Source organism: Diabrotica virgifera, chromosome 9, assembly GCF_917563875.1.
Source record: "Diabrotica virgifera virgifera chromosome 9, PGI_DIABVI_V3a".
In the NCBI taxonomy this organism is placed as follows: Eukaryota; Metazoa; Arthropoda; class Insecta; order Coleoptera; family Chrysomelidae; genus Diabrotica; species Diabrotica virgifera.
The window spans coordinates 191,981,756-192,001,449 of NC_065451.1; the positions used below are offsets into that span (position 1 = coordinate 191,981,756).

The window sequence follows — 19,694 nt, forward strand, 5'->3', positions numbered from 1 at the left end:
GAGGTGACGACCGATTGGAGAGATTATTTGTTTCTGGAAACGTTCCGGGGAGAAGATCAAGAGGACGATCACCAACTAGATGGTCCGACCAAATAAAGAATTCAGCTGTAAACTCATTCTGCGAAGCTCTTAGAGCATCTGAAGATAGAGACCAATGGAGAAACATTGTTAGGAATATTGGAAGAAATCACAATCCTCAGTAATGGGGAAACGACAAGAGAGAGAGAACGGTCGAATCCATCAATTATTTTGTCAAACTTACTTACTTTTTCGTGTTCTAAAAACTATAGTTTATGAGCCCAGTATTAGGCTGTGTCGAATGCTAGTTGATTGCCTGTTCATAAAGCCCGGATTACACAAAGCTAGTTTTTCAAGCTAGGATAGCAAGCTAGATATCCCGGTATCCTAGCCTGAGTTACTATCCTGACTTGGCGCATGCTAGAACGGTTTAGATGCGGCTAGGGAATTTTCAGCCAGTAGCTAAAAAGTACTATTGCGAGATCAATAGAGCAACAAACCCACTGAAAGGTAAATATTTCTAAAAAAAAACAATGTTCGACTGAAACAGTTACTTCGGAAACTGTGTCAAATTGCATTGGATGAATTAGCAGAAGCTTTATTGGAAAAACGCATTTGGACAAGACCATGGATTTTAAAAAACAATGAACGTGGATCATCCGCACTGGTTTTAGAAGAACTTCGTAATGAAGACTTAAAAAAGTATATCAGTATGGAATTGGCACTGAGATGTCACGTAAAGAAGAAGATGACGTAATGTCCTACACATAAAAAGCAATTGATGACCATTCGTAAATTTAAATTGACGTAAAGTCTCTGTTTCGTAAATTATGAATTTATTCCATACTTTTGTATCATACTGTATAATGTAAACAACTTAATATTGCTAATGCCATAGTATGTATCATCCCTCAGCATCCATAAAATCATAAAACATCGCCCCCACTATAGCCCTAGCAGTCCTACATTCAATGGACATCTCCCACGTTTCTGCGTCAGGCGCCTGCGCACTGTTATTGACTGCTAGTACCGCGCAGGCGCACACACTCTTAGACTGTTGGAGATCCTTGCGAAGGACGAAATACTCCGCAACAGTCTAAACGTTCATGTAGTCCGTGAGTGGTGGTGCCTAACATCATGGCGCGAAAGGGAGGAATGGCTTATTTAAGTTCTTTAATAATTTGTAAGTAAACAATAAGTATTTTAACTTTGATTTTATAGTATACCATTCAATAGATCTTGTATTACCAAAGACAAAATATGTATCTTACTAGAACCTAATCGAACTACTGAAATTACAGTATCAGTCTATTGTAGTTACATTATTTTTGATGAATTTTTATAAGATTCTATATTTAACATTTTCTCTACTCAAATTTTAAAACGATTATAGTCCAGGAAAATATGCAACAAAACTGCCTGTTCGGGACTTTGAATAATCTAGGTATCTGACAACTTTTTTAGTTATTGTAAACCTATATGAAGAAAACCTACCTGTTTCCTGCCCAGAACAGGTTCCTTCCGTTTTTTAATTATTAACAATTTAGTGCAAAAAACGTGATTTTTTCGATTTTTTACACCTTATTAAAAAGCTAAATAATTAACTATTTTAATTGGGAAATAAGCCACAATATTACAAAAAAAAATGAATTTATTAACGTTTCGACGCCCAAGTCGGGGGGTCGTTGTCAAAATACAAAATAATACTAAATAAACAAAAATGTTGTTGTTTAGTAAAAAATTCTTGTAATAACTTATTTAATCTGACTCATTTATATAGGCAATTCAGGCATGTATTATACATTTTAAAGTAGAAGACTTTAAAATGATATTGCCAATATTGATGAGTTGCGTTCCTGGGACGACTTTACTAAAAGATAGTTCATTCGATTACATGAAATCAACCCCAACTTAAGAATATCCGCCACAAAAAAATCATAGCATGTGATCTGTCTTTAAAAAGACAACAAATGCAACAATGGCAGTAAAATTCTCGCGCTAGAGATTCCATAGTATTTTTTAAAAATTTTTACTGCCATCGTTGCATTTGTTGTCTTTTTAAAGACAGATCACATGCTATGATTCTTTGTGGCGGATATTCTTGAGTTGGGGTTGATTTAATGTAATCGAATGAACTATCTTTTAGTAAAGTCGTCCCAGAAACGCAACTCATCAATATTGGCAATATCATTTTAAAGTCTTCTACTTTAAAATGTATAATACATGCCTGAATTGCCTATATAAATGAGTCAGATTAAATAAGTTATTACAAGAATTTTTTACTAAACAACAACATTTTTGTTTATTTAGTATTATTTTGTATTTTGACAACGACCCCCGACTTGGGCGTCGAAACGTTAATAAATTCATTTTTTTGGTAAAATTGTGGCTTATTTCCCAATTAAAATAGTTCATTATAAAAATGCCACAAGGAAATAACTTTAGAACAACATAAAGCTAAATAATTGACATAAAATTATAAACTTTGATTTTTTTGAACATTGAAAAGGCTTCAAAATGGCGCTTTTGGAATTTAAAAAGCCAATCCTTATTTGTTAATAACTATTACTAAAATTAACCTAGAAATTTAGTATTTCACCCAAAGTTGGGTATTGAGGTATTTAATAAACTTGAGAGACTTTTTTTGCAATAACATTGTCAGAAAACAATGAAGATACGGTAATTCCGTGCATATCAAATGAAAGTTTAAGATTTAAACTATCAATATGTATCAAAAAACGTTAACAACATTTTTATAACCGAAAATCGTTTTGCAAAAAATGTTTTTTTTATCAACTTATCAACAGTTAGAATAACTCGTAGGCGAAATATTGTTTTTCTATGGATGCTGTACAATATGCAACTTCTCTCACTACTTACATACATTTAAAACGAACAATTCCTCACGCAGTGAGAAAAGTCGGCCATTGCAGTGAGAAATATTTTTTCTCACGGGTTCTCCTACGGCCTTCCATACTATGATCGCCGTTTCCATGATAATATGCACAATACAAATTCAATTAATGTTGTCAAATAAATGTGTTAAAGCAAAACTTACCAGAAATTACCTTTCAAAACTGTTCAAAAATATCTATTAATTAGAATTTTTTAAAATAAGGTAGGTATATAAATTTTAAGAATATTAAATACCTACATGTATAGGTATTTTATTTCAATTTATGCATACAATATACCTAAAAGCAACTAAATTATTTAATTTTGAAAGTTGAAAGTTTTGAAGTGCCTCGGCTCGTGCCAACAAACTTCTGCGCTCGTGAGAAATATGTCTTTTTTCTCACTTGTTGTGCAATACACTATTCATATTTAAAAAGCTGGCAATTTTATACGATGAATTTACACACAAAAGAAAGCTATCTTGAGCAATTATAAGTAGAGATGAGATTAAACTTAAGACAGCATTGTTTGGGACTGCTAAAAATGAGGCTGAAATGAAAATTAGTTGGATCATGCTAAAAGGGAGCTAAAGATTCAAGCTTTCAAAACTGTTAATGTATAAAGACTGCAAGTTTCTTTATCGGGTTCTAGTTGACAGATTTTGATCTTTTTTTTTTAATTCCTATGTACTTTTTGCGTACATTACAAATGTGCTATATTCTCGTGCGAAACTGATAACAGCGAGGAGATACAAAAAAGAGTTATGGCTGAGAATCACTGTCTATATGCCTTAAATAGAGTGCTGAGAAGTACCTACATATCTAGAGGTACCAAAATCAGGATCTACAAAACCGTAATCAGACCTGTAGTCCCCTACGCGAGTGAAGCATGGACACTAACAGCATCAGAACAGTTGTAACTTCAGAGATGGGAACGAAAAGTGTTGAGAAAAATATACGGCGGAAAAAGCATAAATGGCATATGGACACGGAGAACAAACCAATAATTAAATGAACTATACAAAGAGCTTGACATAATAAAAATCATGAAGACACACAGATTAAGCTGGATAGGACACTTGCAGAGGATCCCTCAAACCAGGATACCAAAGGGGATTCTAACTAGTGCAATAGGAGGAAAGAAGAGAATATGAAGACCAAGGTCAAGATGGAAAGCGGACATGCAGGAAGATATCAAAGATTAAAAGTGACCAACTGGGAAAGAAAAGCAAAGAACAGAAACGAATGGAGAAGAATAGCCAACCAAGCCGGTGAGCCTCCTAGGCCTGTAGTGTTAATGTATTATTATTATTATAGATTTAGCCATACGGCTCACACTCCCTCTAAGGGGAAAATTGACTCATCCCAGATACCTACGGTATCAAAAGGATTGAGCTCTGGTGGGACTCTTTCCGTGTTATCGAGCCCTAGGTGACTTGGTATGCAGGTGTATCTCCCAAAAATTTTCGTACACATTTGTTTACGTCTAGTCTAGTGTTGTTTGTCTGGTTAATTTATTAACTAGTACGAGATCTGGTCTATTATGTGCCACTGTTTGGTCTGTGAGCACAGTGCGGTCCCAGTATAGCTTGTAGTTGCCATCCTCAAGCATACTCTCAGGGACGTATTGATAATATGGGAGATGGTCCGTTTAGAGAAGTCCCAGCTTGATAGCTATCTCCTGATGAAGGATTTTTCCCACTGCGTCATGCCGTTCCTTGTATTCAGTTGCAGCAAATGCCTGGCAGCCCCCTGTAATATGTTGGATGGATTCTTGGGCTTGACATCCATATCGGCATCTGTCGATTTGAACCTGAGGGTCTTTGACGATATATTTCAGGTAATTTCTGGTTGGTATAACCTTATCCTGAATGGCCAGTAATGAACCCTCCGTTTCAGGGAACATCTTTCCTGATGTCAACCAATAGTTCGACGCTATATTGTCGACATAGTCTTGGCTGACCTCATTGGGATGTCGCCCGTGCAGAGGTTTACCCATCCAGGTGCGCATTTTTTCGTCTTTAATGAGGTGGTTTATGCGCATTTCTGGTTCCCTAAGTTTGATCGGTGTTGTGTTATCTACTGCGCAGTTAGCGCGATGTTGTGTAGATGTCTCAGCTTGCAACTGAAAATAATTTCTTAAATTAGCAATTTGTTTATCTAATTGCTTACCTATATCCATAAGTCCTCTTCCTCCTCTCCAGCCTCTTCCTCCTCTTATTATTATTATTATCATTATCACAAATGTGCAGTGTTTTAATGATATTATTAATTAACAATGTAATTTGTTTAAATGCTTAAAAAAGTATATGTTTCTTCAATAATTGATACACCTCTCAGAATAGCTCTGGTCTAGTAAACAGAATATTAGTTAGCTCTTTCTTTAGCTACCCTATTATCAATCCTATTACCAAAAATTTCTTATATACTTTTGCTTCTTCTTCTTCTTTCAGTTATAGTTATTGATTGTTTGATATCAACCTCACCATATTCGCAATCGTGACTTTATTGATGGCAGTTATAAATAATTATGTAGTCGATTTTTCGTACCATTGTGTTCGATTTTTCAGTCATGATGTTCTTCTTCTACCAGAGCTACGTTTACCTTGGATCTTTCCCTGAATGATGAGATGCAAAAGTTCATATTTAAGGTTATTATATATCTTATAATGTGACTGACTGATTCAGTGATTCCATCCTAAGTCACTTTGTTATCTTGACCCGTGTTATCACAACTTAAAATTGTCACAGCTTAAAATTGTCACAGTTGTCACAAATCAAAAATGAAAAGCTCATATAATATAATGTATCTGCTGGCTTTAGATAAAAAAACACATTTACGATTATTTGTTATCCGTCGTCAAAACAGCGAAATTTCAGTTATGGTATCATCTTTATTTTATTCTTTAAGTTTTTCTTAAATGCTTATACCTACCCTATCCGAGATCTACCTTGTGTTGTCAGTTAATCCTGTAAGGATTCAAAAAACTTTTCAATTCTGTTTTCTTCTTCTTGTTCAGGTACCCCGGTACGGAGGTTCGCAATCATCGTAGCTATTTTAATTTTTGAGGCAGTAGCTCTAAATAGTTGTTTTGAGCTGCATCCAAACCATTCTCTCAGGTTCTTCAGCTATGAAATTCGTCTTCTGCCGATGCTGCTTCAGCTGAATTCTGTTTTAATCTCGTCTTATTCAGAAACCAGTCTGAAAATGATTTTTTTTTTGTTTAAAACTTTCGTGAGACCCAATATACCTAAAAATCCAAGGATTCAAAGAACCACCCCCACGTCTCTTCCGTTTCTATGCAACGGATCCTTTGTTCAACCTTTTGTGTAAAAAATGTGTGCCACAATCCCTGTTAAATCTTTTTTTTATAATATAATTAATCATTTTGGCTGTGTGGGATTCCTCCCTAATGCCATAAAAAGACCAGTAACTCTTATTCCTACTCCTCCTTGTATTTTTAATCAGTATAAAACTTGTCAATTTGTGCGATTTCGTTTTATGTCAACTCACACTGGTTTATGATAATATAACTTCTTTTTATGGGAGGTTGTAACTTATTTAACGGCATATTCGCTGCCATTATCGTTGCTCATAGGGCTTTTTAAAGTTGCCTGCTTCACTTTTTTGAGTTTTGGTGTTTTTAACAAATTTAAGAGTACTTGTTCTTTATTATTTTTTAAATATTGTTACATTCTCTGTATGCAATTAGTCGAAGCAATAAAGCACTGAACCTCCGAAAAAAAGGACAAGTCGAATCTTAATAATTCTTTTTGCATTCGATTCGTGAATGCTCCAGGAAACTTTGTGACCCCGAGCCATGATATAATATTAAAAAACTGAATACAAAACATGCATTCTTAAAGTGCATCTCAAACAGACAATAAAAAAAAAGAATGTGTGTGTACTTTGTACGCACGTAAGAAGTTATACTTCTATTATATGATTATATGATTATAAACGAAATTAATATACTTTTTATTTATATTTTATTTAAATATTAAACTAATTTATACTTACTACTTCTCAAACATTTTTATTAAAACAGTGCCAAAAATTAAAATAATAAAAGAATAAAACACACACAAACACATTAAAAATGCCACAATTGATTTCTGAACATTAGTTGTCGGAAATTTTTTTAACTAAATACGTATTTTCTGAAAATAAAATTATATAATAAATATACTTACAATCATAAAATGTATAAAAAGAATAAAAAAATAAAAGTTTCTATTGGGATTCGAACCAACTTACCAGCGCGGATGGTATTGGCGTTGTATTGGGGTTCACTCGCATTAAACGCTTCGCCACGAAGACAGTGTGTCATTATGTGCGAAGATCGACTAACTAAACGGATTAAACTTTTGACATTTTTGAATTATGTAAATCAAATTATTTTGATTTTGAATTGAAATGATTTAGAATTGAAAAAATACAACAAAACATAGAGTAAGAAAACAATATATTAGGTGAATATTGATAGAAATTTTGATGGTAATCAAATTATGTAAATAAAAGTATTACATACTATGTATTTTGGTAGCTTCAAATAGGTAGGTACCTATGATACATTTACAATTATTACGTACCTGTTGCTTTAAAAACTATTTAAAAATCACTACAATTATAAACTTTTTTGTTTCTGTCCTCAAAACAATAAAACTAATATATTATACATTTGTTTACCTTCATATTGAACAATTATTTATTATTGACAGATCATTTCAACACCCAATCAGAGCCCGTATAACGACTAATAAATTTCGCAATCACTTGCATCGTGCAAAGTGGCTATGTTCAAATATCATAACAAAATTTGATTAACTATTCTTAAAACACTTACCAGTGTAAGATTCTTTAGCTTTGAATAAGCGAAATCGTAGATCGTCCCGGTTGATTGTTGTTATCCACAGTTCTTTACGCCTTCGAGCTAATAGGTTTTTTATCAGTAATTTTGCGGCACTCATACTAGTCACAGTTTGATGGGCTTTCACATTGGCGTGCAACAATCATCTCTTCTATGTTAATAAGTCCAAAAATATAATATGAAAACTATTTAAAAAGGCAGTATAACCATTAACTAACTTTTTGTTTGTTGTTTCTCTTCCTACAAATTTTAAAACGCAACAACCATACATAACCAAACCACAGTCCCACAGCTGCTATATTGGATAATTTTTGTCATGTAATTTGAACATCCAATCAGAACAAAGTTGTAATGCGACTGGGCCGGGATCAAAGGTTTTAATCCTATTAAAATTCACCCTCATATCGCGCGTAAAGAAGTATAACTTCAAAAATTCAGAACTCGTCAATTATCGGCTGAAATGAGTTCAATTTTGTTACTCTGTGGTTTTTGGGGTCGTTGAAAACGAATATGACGTCAAAGTGATCTCCGGAGTACCTGGTGCCCAGGGTACCTATTGTGTACCTGGTCTTGTGGAGCTTTCGGCAAATTCATTAAAAATTACTCAAAAATCATTACTCGGGGGTTTTTGGGGCCGCTAACGACGAATATGACATCGGAAGTAATTTCCGGAGTACCTGGTGCACAGGGTACCTACTGTTTACATCGTCATTAAAATTTATTAAAAAATTAGTCAAAAATCATTACTCGGGGGTTTTTGGGGCCGCTAATGACGAATATGACATCGGAAGTGATTTTCGGAGTACTTGGTGCCCAGGGTACCTACTGTTTAGCTCTCTTGTGCAGTTTTCGCCAAAAAATTTATTAAACGATTAGTCAAAAATAATTACTTGGGGATTTTTGGGGTCGCTAACGACGAATATGACATCAGAAGCGATCTCCGGAATACCTGGTGCCCAGGGTACCTACTTCTTATGGAGTTTTCGGCAAATTCATTAAAAAAAATTAGCCAAAAATCATTACTCGGGGGGTTTTTGGGTCGCTGACGACGAATATGACATCGGAAGTAATCTACGGAGTACCTGGTACCCAGGGTACCTACTGTTGACCTCGTTTTCTGGAGTTTTTGGCAAATTCATTAGAAAATTAGTTAAAATTCATTACTTAGGGGTTTTTGGGGTCTCTGACGACGAATATTACATCGGAAGTGATTTCCGGTGTACCTGGTGCCCAGGGTACCTACTGTTTATCTCGTAGCTAATGATGTTTGACTAATTTTTTGATGAATTTGCCGAAAACTCCAGAAAACGAGGTAAACATTAGGTACCCTGGATACCAGGTACTCCGTAGATCACTTCCGATGTCATATTCGTCGTAAGCGACCCAGAAACCCCCAAGTAATGATTTTTGGCTAATTCTTTTTAACGAATTTGCCGAAAATTTCATAAGAAGTAGGTACCCTGGGCACCAGGTATTCCGGAGATCGCTTCCGATGTCATATTCGTCGTTAGCGACCCCAAAAATCCCCAAGTAATTATTTTTGACTAATTTTTTAATAATTTTTTTGCCTAAAACTCCACAAGAGAGCTAAACAGTAGGTACCCTGGGCACCAAGTACTCCGAAAATCACTTCCGATGTCATATTCGGTCATTAGCGGCCCCAAAAACCCCCGAGTAATGATTTTTGACTAATTTTTTAATGAATTTTAATGACGAGGTAAACAGTAGGTACCCTTAGCAACAGGTACCTACTCCGGAGATCACTTTTGACGTCATATTCGTTTCCAGCGACCCCAAAAACCCCCCGAGTAACAAAATTGAACTCATTTCCGCCGATAATGGACGAGTTCTGAATTTTTTTATTGTCTGTTTGAGATGCACTTTAAGAATGCATTTTTTGTATGATGTTTTTCAATATTATATCATGGCTCCGGGTCACAAAGTTTCCTGGCGCATTCACGAATCGAATGCAAAAAGAATTATTAAGATCGGTCTTGTCCTTTTTTTCGGACGTAAGGCCGATTTTAGTGCTTTATTGCTTCGTCTAAATGTAGAGTTGTGCGAAATAAAATAAAATAATTTATTTCTAATGTGTAACAAGTAATTGGACTTCGTAAGTCCTAGGTTTTCACCCAAAGTAATCGAAAGTAGAACTGGAAGTCGATATTTGAACGCTTCGTGTAACTTTGCGCCGATTGATAAACGATTTTACTAATTTTGAGCCATTTTTCTAAACTTTGGGTCATCATTGTTTAAACAGAAATGACTTCAAAACCGAATCTAAAGATTCAAACTCAACTTTTCAATACTCTTCGATTGATGTGTTACCTGTAATATTTCTGCACTTATGGTTAGAACTTTTTAACCGGAAATGATATAAAAACCAAAATTTTACATTTGATATCATCTTGCTAAGGCACGTCAAATGATATATCGCTTATACTATTTCGGTGACTTTAAAACAGTTCATACGATTTCAACTCTAAAACCGGAAGTCCGATGTCAAATTTCTCATCTTTAATACCATCCTTGGGTTATAAGCTTTTATTCGACACCTCATATGTCATTCTATCTGTATTAATAACGGAGGAGATAGACATATGGGCAGACAGTCATGAAACCGGAAGTATATATTTGTTCTCTTCTTGCGAAGTCGCGTCGAATAATATATCACTTGTATTATTCCGGTGACTCTAAAACAGTACTTTTGGTCGCATTTCTAAAACCGGAAGTCCTATGTCAAGTTTCTCAACTTTCTTGTCATTCTGCCTGTTATAGCGAAGGACTTATATTCGCAGTCGGACGAACAGACGAACAGACAGCCTAGGTCAAATTTCTCACCTTTAGTACCATCCTTGGATTAGAAGCTTTCATTTGACATCTCATTTGTCATTCTACCTGGTAAAATGACGAAGAAATTATATTCGCGCTCGGACGGACAGACAGCCTAGGTAAAATTTCTTACCTTTATTATCATCATTGGATTATAAGCTTTCATTTGACACCTCATTTGTCATTCTACCTGGTAAAATGACGGAGGAGTTATATTCTCAGTCGGACGGACAGACGCACAGACAGCCTAGGTCAAATTTCTCATCTTTTTTACCATCCTTGGATTATAAGCTTTCATTTGACACCTTATTTGTCATTCTACCTGATACAATGAGGTAAGAGTTATATTAGCGGTCGGACAGACAGACAGACAGACAGACAGACGGACAGACAAAGATCCTAGATCAAATTTCTCACTCTCACCTATAGTAGCATCCTTGGATTATAAGCTTTCATTTGACACCTCATTTGTCATTCTACCTGGTATAAGGACGGAGGAGTTATATTCGCGGTCAGACAGACCGACGGCCAGACAGCCTAGTTAAAATTTCTCACCTTTATTACTCTCCTTGGATTGTAAGCTGTCATTTGACACCTCATTTGTCATTCCACCTGGTACAATGACGTAGGAGTTATATTCTCGGTCGGACAGACAGACGGATAGACAGCCTAGATCAAATTCCTCACCTTTAGTACCATCCTTGGATTATAAGCTTTCATTTGACACCTCATTTGTCATTCTAGCTGGTATAAGGACGGATGAGTTATATTCGCGGTCGGACAGACCGACGGTCATACAGGTCAAATATCTCACCTTTAGTACCATGCTTGGATTATAAGCTTTCATTTGACACCTCATTTGTCATTCTAGCTGGTATATTGACGGAGGAGTTGTGATCACAGACAGACAGACAGACAGACAGACAGACGGACAGACGGACGTGGATAATTCAAAGTTTTCACATTTTCTCAAAATTGGGTGAAAACAATATACAAGAAAGATGTATGTTGACTTGAAATATCACCACCACGCAATGACTGGTTGGATGCTGAGTGTGATGATGCATATAAACTTCTGCAATAAAGAAGAACTCAGTAAAATTAACAAAATTATAAAGATCTTAGAAGAAAAAAGAGGTCTTACACAGAAGAAAAAAGCGGGTTTTGAAAATGGAATATTGGAAGAACTTGAGACGTTAAAAACGCAAAACCAAACCAGAAAATTCTATAAATAGGTCTCTGAATAATGCAAGAAAATAATTTTAAATCAAGGCTGAGAATATCTCATAATAAGGAGGAACATATACTCATGCATGACAAAAGAGGATATTAGATAGGTGGATGTAACATTATAAAGAACTACTTTCTACCGAAGCTGAAGATGAAAATCTACCACCTCTAGAAGCAAGAACAAGAAACAATCCAATATTAGAACCTACTTGAATTCAAGAAGTATGAGACACAATGAAACATTTAAAAAAATGACAAACTTGAGGAAGTGACGTTATACCTGCAGAACTTATTAAATCTAGGAGTGATAGTCTTACTAATCAGGTACATAAAATAATAATGAGCGCTTGGAATGAGAAACAAATCCCGGAAGAGTGGTGTACTGAAATTGTTTGCCCTTTACTTACACAAAAAAGGTGATAGATTGGAATGCAGAAACTATAGGGGTATATAACCCTTCTTAACACAATATTTTCGAGCATCCGGCTCCGTGCATCATGCCTCCTCTACATATCAGCAGACGCGTCCGCGGATGACTTCCCCGTATGCATCCACAGATGTGTAGATGGGGTAATTTGGTCGTCTGTTGGTGGTCTGTTGTTTATTTTTAAGGCATGCGGTTGTTGTCGGTTTTCCAAGAACGGATCAAATGGTTTCCGCGGACGCGTCTGCCGATGTGTAGAGGAGACACTTTCTTACATCGGCAGATGGATCCGCAGATGCATCCGCAGATGCATCCGCGTCTGCTGATATGTAGAGGAGGCATGACGCGACACCTAGCGTAGTCGCCTGAAATTTTTGGAGAACACAATTTGACGTTAAACATATCGTCGGCTTACTGCCAAAACCAACTAACTCCACTTTTTGTCGATTCTGAGTTAAGTACGCCTTTGTACTTAATAACTATCAAATAATGTACTGATGAAACCAGACACTTCAAAGCAGATTTTAAATGTGGGATTCAAGGAAGGGTCTCAAAACAACTAATTCCAATGATGACACTTTTATTCAGCCAAAAACAGATATGAGCAGTTGTCTGCACATCTCTGTTTAAATAAAATAGTATTTTATCATTTACAATATTCTAGTTCTGCCAAAACAAGACAAGTGCCTGATATGGAGGACAGTGATGTTGAAAGTTACCTAGAAGTTGACTAACTTTGTACAGCCAAAACCCAACAAGTGCCGAAAAAAAATGTTTTTTGTACTTTTTTTAACTTTCACTTCATTTTAATAATTTTTTAACAAAATATTTCGTTTATAATGTTATTTACTTTAATATTTTTCAGTCATTAAATCATTTTTAAATTCAAACGATTTTTCATTTCAAATTAAAGTTTAAAACGTTGATTCCTCAAAACTTTAAAAAGTGGAGTTAGTGGGTTTTGGCAGTAAGCCGACGATATGATACACATATGACATATTTGACGTTAATGTAATATTTTTATTTTTGGTAAAATTTATTATATAGAAACCGAGTGGCAAATAAACGTCAAATTAAAAATCGGATAATTTGGAAGTTCCCTGAAGAAAATATCAATTTTAAGGGTTTTTCTTCACTTTTTCGTTATAGTTTAGTTGTTGGTGTTAACATTAATTGAGTCTACATCGAAAGCAATTATGCACCGTGAATTATTATTACCAGATTTTAACATTAGCTGGGTCTATTGAACTATTAGTTTTGGAGCGTGTGTGTAACACAAAATGGAAATAGATGACGATAGGAATATACCACCAGATCGGGGAAGGAAAGAACGTCAGTATGCAAATATAAAAATAAATAATAAACATCAAAACGGCAATAATAAGGTAAGCGAAATATCTATTTAAAAAAATTATTATTCAATCATTATTCACCAAAGTTGTCATATTTAGCCGCTACGGGCGCTGGCATAGTTTCGTGTATCCCCACCATGGTCACTCACGGAGCCCATAGAAGTGCGTATTCAGAGGAGCTTATTGGCGAATATCACAGTGGCTTTAGGTCTGGTTGATTGATAATGGGGCAGATTTTTGTGTTGAGGCAGATACTGAAAAAAATCAACGAATTCGATATCGATATCTACCACCTCTGCACCTCTTCATGAATTTTAAATCGGCCTATGTAGTGTGTAACGAAATAAACTGTATAAAGCCATGGACGAATTCTACATTCCCGATAAAATTATATGACTGCTAACGGCTACAATACCTAAAGTTGTAAGTAGAAATACAGTCATAAGCCTGGACTCCTGGACACCTGAACAGTCACAAGCGTTTGAAACGAATGTTGAACTGCGGCAGGGAGATGCGCTGGCATGTCTTCTTTTCAACATATTCTTAAAAAACGATTAGAGATGCCAGATTAGACAACAAGAAATATACACCACTTTCTCAAATGCCTCAAAAAACATGGGTCTACAAATAAATAAAGAAAAAACCAAAATAATGGCATAAATACCTAACAACATCGGTCCCCAATTCACCATTAATAACTTTACGTTTGAAGTGGTGTACAAATTCACATATTTAGGCTTCCTGGTGACTAATGACAACTCCGTAGCACACAGAGAATAATTCTGACAAGTGCTATTTTGACCTACAATCATCTCGAAGATGAAAACTTTTTGCTCATATTTGAACGAAGAATTCTCAGAGGAATATTCGGTGGCATCTGCGAAAACGGTATTTAGAGGAGGTGACACACTATGGGATATACGATATACCATAAATACAAATAGATATCTGCCAGTAAAGACATAACATCTCTTATAAAAATAGAATACTAAGGTGGGCAGGACATTTAACAAGACCACAGCAGATCAAGCCTCCTAGGTGAATCCTTCTATCACAGACAGTGGGAATTAGACAAAAAGTGGGCCAAAATTAGATGCAAGAATGGTGTAGATGATGACAATTATATGTCTTCGTTAGGGTGGTAAGGATATCTCCACCTTCTCTTACCACATTCTGTTAGTTCCATAATGAATAAATACACTGATAATTTGTATATATAAAGATATTGATGCAGATTTGATAAAAACTTATTTGCTACAGTGAGAGCCACGGTCCAATAAGAGAAAAACCATATGAGTGAGAAATACTATTACAATACAATAGAAATCAAACACTGTGCATCTCTATTTAACAAGTTGAAATCGACCAACTGTCTACATTTCCAATTTTACACAACAATCATCGTTCTTTATTTGGTTAACTCCTTTTGCATAATTCTTGCAAAAAAACGTAATTTCCAATTAAAAATTACAATGTCATGTCCACAAAAGCATCCTAAAGTTACGCTTACAGCTAAAAATTACACAAAAAAATCTTTTTAGGTCAACATAAAACGAGTGCTTAAATAGCAAAAAGCTACTTCAGCTTGTTTTCGTACTGAATAATCTCTGCCCCATGGGAAATCAAGCAAAGTTGATGTTACTAAAACTGTCTGAGAGACAAAGTGTGTGAAATCCTTACACAAAGAGTTTTACGAAATTTAAATTTTGTGCGCTTGACAAGTTAAATTTAGAAGACAAAGGAAATCAGGCTTATAACATGTTCTAACAATAGGTAGCAAATTCATAATTACATTTTAGTAATTAAAGTTGTTCCAAGGGATGTTTATGTAAACGTAATAATTGATTTGCAAACAAGTTAAATCAATTTTAAATGTCAAAGTTCTGAAAATTGTAGAATAGAAATGAATTCCAGTGACGAAGAGTTACAGTTTTTTTATTTGTTTATCGTAGATAAAATATTGTATGAAACTGTGCGCGAAGTAATTTTTTCGAACTTACGCGATATATTATAGCACTCGCTCCGCTGTCGCTCTGCTGCCGTGAAGCATACTTTACGAACTGTTTCAAATAATAAATAACTATTTTTTCACAAATTCACAAAAATAATTTTTTCATTTCGAACAATATTTTTTAGATAATCTGGGTCATTCTGATAAAAAAAGGTCTCTTGTCATTTTTCTCTAAAATTTATTGTTGTTGAGTTATATGCGATTAAAAATTCGAAAAATGCGAAAATGGCCATTTTCAAGGCTTAATAACTCGATTAAAAATTATTACATATTATGAAATTGGTCTCACGGTCTAGTCAGCTGAGGCGCAGTCGATCGACAAGTTTAGTCGATTTGCGATTTGCGATCGCTGGTTCGAGCCTCAGCTAGGTCAGAAATTAATAAAAAGCCAACGCCGTAGTATAAAGCTCAATAGAGTCTACGGCTTGGTCTAGAATTAACTGGCGTCTGATCGGCCTATGGAGGAGCGGTACGGCAAGGGATAAGGGCTTGCGACTTGGTGATACTCCTCCATAGATCCCTACCGAAGGGCGTTGACGCCTAAAAACGGTGTATATATCGCTCATCCGGAAGAAAAGTGACACAACTCAAAAATGCATTATTCTAGCTATCTTGTTAAATTGACTCCAAATATCCTATACTTTTACCAGGAAAATGTCACATAGATAGGTATCTACTACCAATTTAGAAAGATGGCGGTAGTGTCATTATTCCTTTGGTGGTAAAATGAATACTTTTATTTCGGAAGAATGACACTTTTAAGTTGGGCTCTGACGTTCGAAGTGAACGTATCGATTTTTATCAAGAAAACCGTTATATTTTGAGTGTCCTAGTATTTTTCGGCATTTCGACGGAAAAGTGAGATATTTAGATTTGTGTCGTTTTTCTTGAAAAGGTCAGTAAGTTTCTTATTACATTTTTAATAAAATATAGTCATATTTTGAGTTAAGTAATTATTTATGAAGTATTTGATAAAATAAACTTTACGTTTTTGTTTTTTTTTCCACATGTGAGATTGTTCTTGAAAAAATACATTTACTATTTATCGTCACTGTTGAAATATTTAGAGAAATGACTTTTTCTCGTATATTTATCTACTTTTTTTTTGTAAATAAATGAACATTTTAATAATTAGTGATGGACAGAATCAAATACCTACTTATAAGTTGATATACCAAAAAACCGCAATAGTTTAGAAAAAGAGAAAAATAGGAATATTATATTTTTTTCTGATAACTGTGCAGCCCAACAAAAAAACCGTTTTATGATAGCTGCATACGTATACGCCATTTGGAATATCGATGAGCTGAAAAAGATCTTTCGTCTCTTCCAAAAGTAGTTCACAGATTTAATACAAGAGCAAAATAATTTAACATGACGATTTCAGCTCAGAAAACTATCGTATTAGTAATCAGTAAAAAACCAATAAGATGTAAACTGGAAGCCGATACGATGGCGCTAGCATTGGGCAAGTAATGGAAATAAAATACCTAGGGATATCTAAGAAACTTTTTTTTTCTACGACCGTTTAATAACATGCTCATTATTCGCTATTTTTTCATAGATAATAGCACCCATTACTGTACCCGTGAGTAATATTTCATTACTCACGGGCTGAAGTTAGATTCAAGTGGCGCATGCCACTTTTAATATTAATCGTATATAAACTGCAAATAAAATTACTTAAACTTGTTTATTTAATACAATAATTATTGTTATTTATACCAATAATTAACTTCGAAAAATATATAAAGGAATTTTAACTGTAACAATGTCAGTATATTTTTTACGTTTATATCTTGTTTACTAAAAATTTTGACGTTTATCATTTAATTTAGCGACAGTGACATTAGCGCTTTTTGTTTATGTTAATTGGAATTTATAACTAATATTGTGTTTGTTTTTCAAGTTATATTGTGTTAAATATGTTATAACATATTATGTATAGTTATATTATTATATTATATATATAGTTAAATGTAAATATACATTATAAGTATATATTATATGGAATACGTCCACCGACAACAGCCATTTTCTGTTTATTAGATTCATTGACAGTAGGTACAAATTTAAGCTTATAATTTTTTGGAAACGAATAGAACTTATATTGACTATTTCTAGTTGTATTTTTACAATAAATAAGAATTTAGTAATAGTAGGCAACCGATTATTCAGCCACGTACTAGGGATAAATAGCATTTAGGTATTTTGTAAATTATTATAATTTAAATCTCGAGTAGTTGATAATTAAATTTTTTACTAATTAAAATAAAAAAAGTCGTAGAAAAAGTATAGTATTCTACTCGCATGTAATGGCTATTACTCACTCTGATGAATTACGACACGAGCCGTAGGCGAGTGAGTATAAACTTCATTATCGTGAGTAATAGCCATCATTACATGCTCGTTGAATAATATACTATTATTCTATTTGGTTTCAACGAACTTATTAAAGTTTAAGTAGGTAATTGCATCTTACTGATAACAAATTCAGGAAAATTACCTATTATAGAAGGGTCTCAACTTGTAAAGGTCACAGTTACCTCGTGTGTCTATTTTCCAAGTAATTCTGAAAAGTTTTTAATGGAAAAGCGTTTTATCTTTCCACGCGAACAAAGATAAAGGATAATGGAAGTTTTAAAGACCTCTCATAATTCAATTGAAGTACGTCAGAAGCTTCATAGTTATTTTTTATTAATGAAATTTAACGTGGGCTAAACTAGGACAATAGAGAGGGATTTTGGTCAATATTTTTCTTGGCATTAGGGAGGACTCCCACGCAGTCAGAATTATTAATTAGATTATTTTAGTAAAAGGATTTAATATGGTTTATACTTTTTGCACCCAAGAGTTGATCAGGACATTTTAATTAATAAACCAAGGCGAACTTCAGATAGTGTAGGTGTAAACATTTAGAAAATCATTTTTTTTTTAATAAACATCCCATTTAATTTGCAATCTGTAAATTTTACAATTAGGCCTAGATCCCGCGTATCAACAAAAAGTTAATTAATAGCAAGATGGAAATTTGTTAATAGCTTAACGGTATCCAGTCGGACAAACTTTGATGTATGGGAATACTGAAACAGGCGTACTCAAGTTTATGAATGTGAAAACTAGCAGGTTGTTTTTAAATTTTTTCAATAGCAAAATTTATGTAATATATGAAAAAATGTTTGTCCGACAAAAATGTTGGGTATTTTAATAAGTCCGACACGTAGAACATGTCAAATGACAGGAATTACATATGTTGGTGATAAATATCAGTCTGATTTTTGCGTGAGAGTTGAATGAAAGGGTAACAAATCAATTGGAAGTTCTTTCCGCCAAAATACATGGGACGTTTTCGTAGTCTGACGTTCGAAACCTGTAACCTGTTCCACAATTAAAACTTCCCCTCTTCCAGTGTTCCCGTACATCAAAGTTTGTCCGACTAGACACCGTTAAGCTATTAACAAATTTTCAGCTTGCTATTAATAAACTTTTTGTTGGTACGCGGTATCCAGACCTAATAGGCAAATGTTATTGACAGTAAAACTGCCAGGAAACATTTAGGAAAACTCTCTAGTGACAGTTGACTTTTAAGTGTCTAAGGTTGGGTTTGACTACTACAGTAAACTACACTAATGAACAGTATAGTATTTTTACTACAAAAGCGATATTACGTAGGTCAAAATTTTTGACGTAAGAGAACTGTCAAAACATTAGAATGTGACTTTTCATTATTGCCATGTTTATTATAAACATGGCAATAATGAAAAGTCACATTCTAATGTTTTGACAGTTTTCTTACGTCAAAAATTTTGACCTACGTAATATCGCTTTTGTAGTAAAAATACTATACCTACTAAGGTTCGAGAATCTGATAGGCAGAGCTCATGGAAGATGTCTCTTCGCTGGACGGGATGTCCCATTGGGGACTGACCCAATGCGTTGGGGTGACTTTCTATGTGTTCGTCTTATTTCTGAGAGAAGTAGGATATTTCTTCTTTGATAGATTTCATTTTAAGATCACTAGCAATATCCCTATTAGTTACGTACCATGTGGTGGTTACGATA

General features: G+C 34.4%; 1 protein-coding gene across 1 annotated transcript in view; it reads left to right on the top strand.

The window, feature by feature from the left end:
* Nucleotides 1–1,116: 1,116 nt before the first annotated feature.
* Nucleotides 1,117–19,694, top strand: part of LOC126892907 (uncharacterized) — a 100,524-nt gene continuing 81,946 nt past the window's right edge. The window contains exon 1 of the mRNA XM_050662761.1: nt 1,117–1,201. Coding sequence (XP_050518718.1) covers nt 1,156–1,201 — 46 coding nt within the window. The 5' untranslated portion in view covers nt 1,117–1,155. The remainder of the gene's footprint in view (nt 1,202–19,694) is intronic.